General features: G+C 42.2%; 1 protein-coding gene across 1 annotated transcript in view; it reads right to left on the bottom strand.

The window, feature by feature from the left end:
• Positions 1–8,241, bottom strand: part of CEP70 (centrosomal protein 70) — an 88,873-nt gene extending 80,632 nt beyond the window's left edge. The window contains exons 1-2 of the mRNA XM_028489399.2: positions 8,162–8,241; positions 6,150–6,252 (exon numbers count right to left, since the gene is read on the bottom strand). Coding sequence (XP_028345200.1) covers positions 6,150–6,158 — 9 coding nt within the window. The 5' untranslated portion in view covers positions 6,159–6,252; positions 8,162–8,241. The remainder of the gene's footprint in view (positions 1–6,149; positions 6,253–8,161) is intronic.
• Between the last annotated feature and the right edge of the window lie 1,341 nt (positions 8,242–9,582).

Raw genomic sequence — 9,582 nt, 5'->3', positions numbered from 1 at the left:
GGGACCTAATTAAACTCAAAACCTTTTGCACAGCAAAGGAAGCCACAAACAAAATGAAAAGACAACCCACAGAATGGGAGAAAATATTCACAAACAATGCGACCAACAAGGAATTAGTCTCAAAAATTTACAAACAGCTCATGCGGCTCAACACCCAAAAAACAAACAACCCAGTCAAAAAATAGGCAGAAGACCTAAACAGACATTTCTCCAAAGAAGACATACAGGGACTTCCCTGGTGACGCAGTGGTTGAGAGTCCGCCTGCCAAGGCAGGGGACACGGGTTCAAGACCCAGTCTGGGAAGATCCCACGTGCCGCGGAGCAACTAAGCCCATGTGCCACCACTACTGAGCCTGCGCATCACAACTGCTGAGCCCACGTGCCACAGCTACTGAAGCCTGCGTACCTGGAGCCCGTGCTCTGCAACAAGAGAGGCCACTGCAACGAGAAGTCTGCACACAGCAACAAAGACTAGCCCCAGCTTGCTGCAGCTAGAGAAAGCCCGCAGAAACGAAGACCCAACGAAGCCAAAGATAGATAAATAAATAAATAAATAAATAATTTTTTTTTTTTTTTTTTTTTTTTTACAAAAAGAAGGCATACAGATGGGCAAGAGGTACCTGAAAAGAGGTCCACCATTGCTAACTATTAGAGAAATGCAAATCAAAACTACGAGATATCACCTCACACCAGTCAGAATAGCCATCATCAAAAAATCTACAAACAATAAATGCTGGAGAGGGTGTGGAGAAAAAGGAACCCTCCTACACTGTTGGTGGGAATGTAAATTGATATAGCCACTGTGGAGAACAGTATGGAGGTTCCTTAAAAAACTAAAATATAGAGCTATCATATGATCCAGCATTCCCACTCCTGGGCATATAGCTGCAGAAAAACACAGTTCGAAAAGATATATACACCCCAATGTTCATTGCAGCACTGTTTACAAGAGCCAAGACATGGAAGAAAATCTAAATGTCCATCGATAAAGATGTGGTATATATAAAATGGAATATTACTCAGCCATTAAAAAGAATGAAATAATGCCACTTGCAGCAACATGGATGTACCTGGAGATTATCATACTAAATGAAGTTAAACATGCAGCAACATGGATGTACCTGGAGATTATCATACTAAATGAAGTTAAGTCCAACAGAGAAAGACAAATATCATATGATACCACTTATATGTGGAATCTAAAAAAAAATGATACAAATGAACTTACTTGCAAAACAGAAAGAGACTCACGGACTTAAAGAATGAACTTATGGTTGCGGGGGCAGGGATAGATTGGGAGTTCGGGACTGACATAAACACACTGCTATATTTAAAATAGATAACCAACAAGGACCTACTGTAAAAAAATTTTTTTAATCTAATATCAGTATGAGGTCATGAATTTAAACTTATTTTATGGATTTCACTTCACTGTTATTATTACTATTATTGAAGCTTATGTGGTATCATCTTTGGCTGTGGGAAAGCTATTCAAGCCTATCCTTTTGATATGACTCCACTAGTAGCTTCCTTGTTGTCTGATATCTTGAACCAGTTCTGCTCCAAATCTGAAATCATCCATTTCTTCAAGATGAGGAAGAGATGATTCTGGGAAGATGGCAGAGTAGGAAGCATCAGGAATGAGTCTCCCCAACTAGAAAAAAACTTCACTGGCAGAATCTGTCTCATGTTAACTATTTTGGAACTCTGAGTCTATTGAGGCTTGCAAATTCCACTGAAGGATTAAATGATGATTTGTGGTTAATTTCAGTCTATTTCACCTCTCAGCAGGGTAAAAGTTACCTATTCCCCACCCTCAGCTTTAAGGCAGGCAGCTGTGCACAATGTACCAGGAGCAGGTTATACCCAGTTTGTGTGAGTCAGGGTGGGCAAAAAGGACCTTGTCCTCCAAATTCTGGGGTTCTGTGATCTGACTGATTGCTGCTTCTGATCTCAGAGGAGCAGAAAAAGAGGCAGGGGTCTTATTGTACTTCCTCCCATTGTTATAAGCTCCTCTCATGCTGGTTAAAGTGACGTACAGGGGATTTAAAGGACCATTGTCCTTTTCTTCTCTTCATTCTTCTCTTTTCCCCTTTTGGAAACCATACATTTAAAAACTAGGACAGTTAAAAGCAAATGCAGGGACTTCCCTGGTGGTACAATGGTTAAGAATCCGCCTGCCAATGCAGGGGACACGGGTTTGATCCCTGGCCTGGGGAGATCCCACATGCCTGTGGAGCAACTAAGCCCATGCACCACAACTACTGAGCCTGCACTCTAGAGCCCACGAGCCACAACTACTGAGTCCACGCACCACAACTACCGAAGCCAGCATGCCCTAGAGCCCATATGCCACAACTACTAAGCCCACATGCTGCAAATACTGAAACCTACGCGCCTAGAGTCCGTGCTCCACAACAGAAGCCACCACAAATGAGAAGCCCGCGCACCACAACAAAGAGTAGGCCCCACTCGCCACAACTAGAGAAACCACACATAGAGCAACGAAGACCCAATGCAGACAAAATTTTTAAAATAATAATTAAAAAAAATAAAAGTAAATGCACATATGGGAAATTAGAAAGTCACTGCACATGCCCAAGAAAGGTGTAGGCTAAAAAAAGACCTTAAGTTTATACCTCAGGCTGATCCTCAGCACAGAGACAGTCATGACAATTTAAAACAAACAAAAACAAAACCCAGAAAACCTTAGTGAAGGAAGAGAATCTTATTTCCAGACATACCAAATTATTAGATTGAAATGTTCAGTTTTCAACAAAAAATAAGGGATACAAAGAATTGGGAAAGTATGGCCCATTCAAAGGAAAAAAACAAATCTACAGAAACTGTCCCTGAAAAAAAAGACCTGATGGCAGAACTACTAGACAAAGATTTTAAAACAACCATCTTAAAAATATTCAAAGAACTAAAGAAGATGAGGAGAAAAATTAAGAGAAAATATATGAACAAAAAGGAAATATCAAAAAAGAGATGGGAAACCTAAAAAGAAATCAAAAAAATTCTGGAGTTGAAAAGTACAATAACTGAAATGAAAAATTCACTAGAGGCACTCAAAGGCAATTTGAACAAGCAAAAGAAAGAATCAGTAAATGTGACAATAAGACAATAGAAATTATCAAGTCTAAGGAACAGAAAAAAAAAGACTGAATAAAAGTGAACTGGGCTTCCCTGGTGGCGTAGTGGTTGGGAGTCTGCCTGCCGATGAAGGGGACGCGGGTTCATGCCCCAGTCCGGGAGGATCTCACGTGCCGCGGAGCGGCTGGGCCTGTGAATCATGGCCGCTGAGCCTGTGCGTCCGGAGCCTGTGCTCCACAACGGGGGAGGCCGCAGCAGTGAGAGGCCCGCGTACCGCAAAAAAAAAAAAAAAAAAGGATCAAAGATCTAAATGTAAGAGCCAAAACTATAAAGCTCTTAGAAGAAAACATAGGGTAAAAGCTTCACAATCCTGGAGTCGGCAATGATTTCGTGGATATGACACCAAAGGCACAGGCAACAAAAGTAAAAATAGACAAATTAGACTTCACAAAAATTTAAAACTTTTGTGCATCAAAGCATATTGTCAACAGAGTAAACAGGCAATCCATGGAATGGGAGAAAATATTTGCAAATCATTTGTGATAAGGAATTAATATTCAGAATATATAGAGAATTCCTGAAACTCAACAACAAAAATTCTGATTAAAAAATGGGCAAGGAACTTGCACTTATCTAAAGAATATATAAAAATGCCCATAAACACATGAAAAGATATCAATATCACTACCCATTAGGTAAATGCAAATCAAAACTACAATGAGATACCACCTCATACGCATTAGGATGGCTACTATCAAAAAAACAGATAGTGAGGATGTTGCTGAGTATGTGGAGAAATTGAAACCCTTGTGCAGTTGGTAGGAATGTCAAATGGTACAGCTGCTGTGAAAAATAGCATGGTGGTTCTTCAAAAAACTAAATGTAGAATTGCCCTTATGATTCAGCAATTCTACTTCTGGGTATATTCAAAAGAATTGAAAGCAGGGTCTTGAAGAGATATTTGTACATCCACGTTCACAGCAGCACTATTCACAATAGCTAAAATGTGGAAGCAACCCAAGTTCCATCAAGAGATGAATGGATAAGCAATATATGGTATATCCATACAATGGAATATTATTCAGCCTTAAACAGGAAGGAAATGTTTATATACGCTACAACATGGATGAACTTTAAGGACATTAGCTAATCACAAAAAAACAAATGCTGTATGATTCCACTTACACAGAAAGTAGAATGGTGGTTGCCAGGGTCTTGCGGGGGATGGTGAGTTATTGTTTAACGGGTATAACGTTTCAGCTTTACAAGATGAAAAGAGTTGTGTGCGCACCTATAGACAGAGCTAGGACACTTATATCTACCTGTTTACTGAAAGGCCTCAAACAGTGACTGACTCAGTATCCCGAGAATACAGATTATGATCTTGAAATGCCATTTCCTTCTTTAAAAAAAGAATTTCTTGAAGAAATGATGACTTCAGATTTGGGACAGAATTGATTTAAGATATCAGACAACAAGGAAGCTATTAAAGACTAGTAGGGTTATATCAAAAGGATAGGCTTGAATAGGCTCCCCCCAGCCAAAGATGAGACCACATGAGCTTTGATAATAATGATAATTGCAATGAACTGAAACACATAAAATGTTTAAATTCATGACTTCATACTGATATTAGATTTTTAAAAAGAATTGTCTTCAGAAGATAAAAAACCGATTCACTTTCTCAAAAATTGGTAAATAAATGGAAATAATCAAACATTTATGCTGCCTTTCCTAAAGGAATTGTACTGCTGCATATTCAAATGATAGATAAAGGACTAATATTCCAACTAATAAGTAAAAAACCATGATAGAATTAGAATACCACTATTTTGCAACCTTCAATGAACAGATATAAGCATCAAGTAACAACAGGTGCTGAAAACACAAAGAAAAACAATGAGACATTCCGCACCTCCTATGGTCTTGGCAAACACCACCTAGAGAATTACCAAATGGATTGAATCTGAGTCTGATCCAGTCTTGGATCCAGCTACCAATATACGGGAATTACCCGGGGCAGAAGAACATAATTAACTGCACGTGAGTGTGCAATCTGCAAAATCCAGACTGTAGGATATACAGGTCAAATGACCCAAGTTCTTCATCAGATAAATTGTAAGAAAAGAAAGGAATAGGGAGAAAACCTACAGATTAAAAGAGATTTTTTAAAATCTTTAATGACAAGACTACATTATAGTGCTGAAGAATACATATTTATGAAAAAACTTTTTTTAACACAAGGAAGCAATTACTATAAAAGTCAGAAGAATGGCTACTAATGGGAGTATGCAAGTAGTTGTAACTGGGATGGAGCAAAGTCTTAACACAGCTAGCATGGCTCTTCACCCTGACCTAGGTGGTATCGTCTTTTAGTAATTCATTAAGCTACACATTTTTATGTATGTTCTTTGCTGTTTGACTTCATAATAAAAATTCATTTTTTAATAAAAAGATTTTGTTAAATAACAATAAAAGCAAAAGGAAAGGAAATACTAACTAAAAGAAGGCTGGTGTAGCCAGAATGCCTAGGATTCTGGATTCTGCCACGCAACCAAGAAAGTACTAATCTCTCTGTGCCTCAATTTCCTTATCATAAAATGAAGATAATAAAAGTATTTAGCTCATAGGTTCTTGTGAAGATTAGGAAAGTTAATATAGAAAGGACAAATAGAACAGTGCCTGGCACACAGGACAGAAGTGGTGATCAGAGTTCATGACCAGCTATCTGCATTATCTTAAAAAGTCATTTAACCACTCTGGGCTTCAGTTTCCTTAATTGAGTTTTAAAAATCTGATAGGAGGGACTTCCCTGGCAGTCCAGTGGTTAATACTCTGAACTTCCAATGCAGGGGCACGGGTATGATCCCTGGTTGGGGAACTAAGATTCCCACATGCTGTGGTGGGGTGTGGCCAAAAAAAAAAAAATTAAAGTATCTGACAGGATTATGAGGAGGTCAAAAGGAAATATACATATAGTATTCCACAATCAGTAGATCCCTTCCACAGTCTCTCAACATCTAGAGAGAGTTATCTGTCACATTAGACATACCTCAGTCATAGCACATTCCTCTTGCACTTTTCACCTGGTCATTCAAGTTGATCTCAATGAAATGATCACTCAGTGACTCTCACATCTGAAACTGTATCTTCATCTAAGTTTCAAAAAGATAGAGAGACCCAAATCTTAAAAAGTTCATCTCCTAGTAAGAATGGTCATGTGTTATTCCCAGAACAGGCATCCGTCGTATTGGTGGTAACCACTAAACAGAAGCTGGAACGACTGAATCAGCTAATGGACTCCGATGCTCACCACCACGTGCCTTCACCCTTGTCTTCTTTCCCCTTATCTTTCCTGTCCCCGTTCTGTTAAAACATTTAGCTGGGAGTCCAATTCTATCATCATCTAGCATCAATTCTGATTCTGGCTTCAAAGGTAGAATAATTCTCATTGGCAGGGGTACTCTCAGATAGACAATACCACTGAACACAAAAAGCAAAGGCAGGGAGGACAACTTTCACAATTTCACCTGTGACCAAGCCCTCCTTTTCAGAAGTCCATACTGTGAAATTAATGTGCCAATAGTTTGCAGCTGCCTTTACCCCGCTAAAAGCTGTAACAGGACATAGGTCTGGAACTCTGAGTCAGAAGAGACCCAATGCTTCCCAAAGCAGAAGGTGCAGCTTGCTTTAATCAGTGTCATAACACACCTAAAGTAAGACTGTGAGAATAGGAGTTGCAGGGCTGGAGTTCATTTGTACATGGCATAGAAAGCCAAGTGCAAAGAAGCAAAACACATTTCTATCTCCTTGCACTGAGGTATCCCAAGAGTCCTTTGGTAACTTGTCCTTTATAGGTCTGAAGCCCCGGTAACATGCACCATAAATTAAAATGTAATTATTTTTCACTACTTTTGGGGGGAAAAACTGGAAATAAAGCATGGCCAGTAGCTGTTCTTTCTCAAGTGAGTCACATCAAAATGTGCAATTAGCTTTTTCAAAAGTACGTATTTCACTTTACTGCAATAAATGGAACATCCAATGCTTTCAAAGTCTCTCTTGTCTATTAAATGCAAAAGCTCTATTCCAAAAATATGCCAACATGCTGTTTAACGTTCCTAAAAAGAACTGAATCTACCGCAAATAAGGAAACGGAATTAGCACTGGATCTCATCTCAACCAAATCATTCTGCCCCGCTTGAGGTTACATAAAGGGTCAGAACACACCTCCAAGCAGAAGCTGCGGGCAAAACCCTAGTCAGCCACCTCTTCCCCAAAATGGGGCGGGGAAGGCCCGGGTCTACTTGGCAATACCAAAAGTAAAACAACACAACAAAACAAAACCTCATAGAGAGGATTGAAACCAATAAAGGTAATGCGTGCCCAGTGTTTAACATTATTACGGTTAGAAAATAAAGTGGTACAAAAACCTGTTTGGTCTGCGTGTTACGGGTCTCTTAGCCTTGCAATATTTTCACCTCATTTTCTTAATAAAATCAAATTAGGCTCCGCATAAAGAGGCCCCTCCGATTCTGAAATGGGCCTAATAAACCGGAGAAGGAGATACCTACTCTACCCGTCCGCGGAGCCCCACCTTTTGCTACGAGCCCTCACTAGCCAAGCGACCTTCTCAGACACCTCGACAACTGCAAAGTGGAGCGGGTCGGCCCTAGTGGACGCTTGGGAACGGAGTAACTACAACCTATCCAGAATCCAGGCTGCGCCGGCAATCATTCCACGCTTCACGCTCACTGCCTCATTTAACCTTCTCAACCACCATGTAAAGCAAGAGTTACCAGATGTGTCCTACAAATGAAGAAACTGAGGCGCTGAGACATTACATGGGAAGCCAAAGATCACAAAGGGCGGGAAGCCAGACTTGAACCAGGTTTCTCAGGTCACCCCGCTCCCCCCGGCCTTTACACTGGGATTTTCATTGCTCCTCTCTGGGAACCCCAACAAAGGTCAGTCTGACCACTCGCAGGGCGCAGGTGTGGTCAGTTCCCGGGGTTCCTCAGGTAGGGGCTCCAGCCGCCGCTTCTGTGAACCCCGAGAGCCGCTCACCTTACTCAGCCGCCGCCGCCCTCCAGCAGCGCGCCCAGCCCCGCCGGCTCAGCGGCCTCCGGCCCCGCCTCTGCGACCGTTACCACGCCGTGGGAGGCCGGCCAATCGAGCCCGAGCGCGTAGAGGGGCCTGCCTCTGCTCTGGCTTAAACGCCGGAGCGATTTTCTCGGACCGCCCGGGGAGGCTGGGCCTGCCCCGCGCCCTCTGGTTGGCTCCGCTTCTGGGGGCGGGGCCTACCTTTGACTTAGACCTGTGTGTGCGGGGCTGGCTTTGTCGTCTGCGCCTGCGCACTTCCATTGCAGCTGAAAATAGGCTCTGGCTCAAGTTGCCTCTCTCACTTACCTAGATCCTCATTTGCCAGGAAGACTTCAGAAATTTACGTTTAAGGCTGTCGGGGAAAGTGAGGTCCGGGCCACGTGGCCGCTGCAGACTGCCCTCCACACATACACACACACACACACACGTGGCCGTTGCAGACTGCCCTCCATACACACACACACACACACACACACACACACACACACACACACACACACGTCGTGTCTGCTAGCTCTTGCTGCGGGTCACGTCAGCGTGTTCTCTATGTTCCAGACCTGGCTGAGCAGTGCAGCGCCTGCCATTTGGAGGACGCAAATAAGTGTTTGTTGATGACGTTTTACCCTCCCATTAAACATTTTCCAAATCTCCACGAAGTGTCAGGCAATACATCGAGCTCCAAAAATGCAAAAGTGTCTGGCTGGAGATGTTCAAAATCTAGTTAGGGAGATAGGTATACACCCTGAAATTAAGGTGCAGTGTGATAGGCATGATCAGAGAAAGGTGTCTAGGGCTCAGAAGGTAAAGAAAAGGAGGATTTACCTCGGTCCCTTAAGTCTTCCTCGACCAGTGGGTCTCAACCTTGGCTGCACATTAGAATCACCTGGGGAGCTTTGAAAACAATGTTCAGACCCCAAGTTAAGTATATCAGAATCTGCTAGGTAGGACCCAGGCATTGGTAGTTTGTAAATCTCCCCAGGTGATTCCAATGTGCAGTCAAACTAGAGAACTACAAACCTAGAGGGATGCATAAGAAGAATGATTCTGAATGGTGAAGAGTTCCCCAGCAATACAGATAGGAAAGGTATTGAAACCGCAGAAATGCATGGAGGGAGAGGGGGTTCAAGGACCTCCTGTTCTTTATGTCTCAGCACAGAAAGAATTCATTGAGAGGCAAAGTGATAGATCAGAAGTGTTTTATTAGAGTAGGACGCTTGTGAGGCTTACAAGCCGGTGGGCAAGGGAATGCCGCTCCGAGAACTTAGTGGGCTACAGTTGTATAATCAAAGGAAAAGAAGACCACCTTCTTCCTCATTCTTGAGTAGATATCAAGCTTCCATCATCAGTTCCTCCTCCACATCAGGCGGAGGAGTTTTCTTGTCCCC

Source organism: Physeter macrocephalus, chromosome 1, assembly GCF_002837175.3.
Source record: "Physeter macrocephalus isolate SW-GA chromosome 1, ASM283717v5, whole genome shotgun sequence".
NCBI classification, from domain to species: domain Eukaryota; kingdom Metazoa; phylum Chordata; class Mammalia; order Artiodactyla; family Physeteridae; genus Physeter; species Physeter macrocephalus.
Note: the sequence above shows the minus strand (reverse complement) of the source record. Positions and strands in the feature narration are given on the sequence as shown.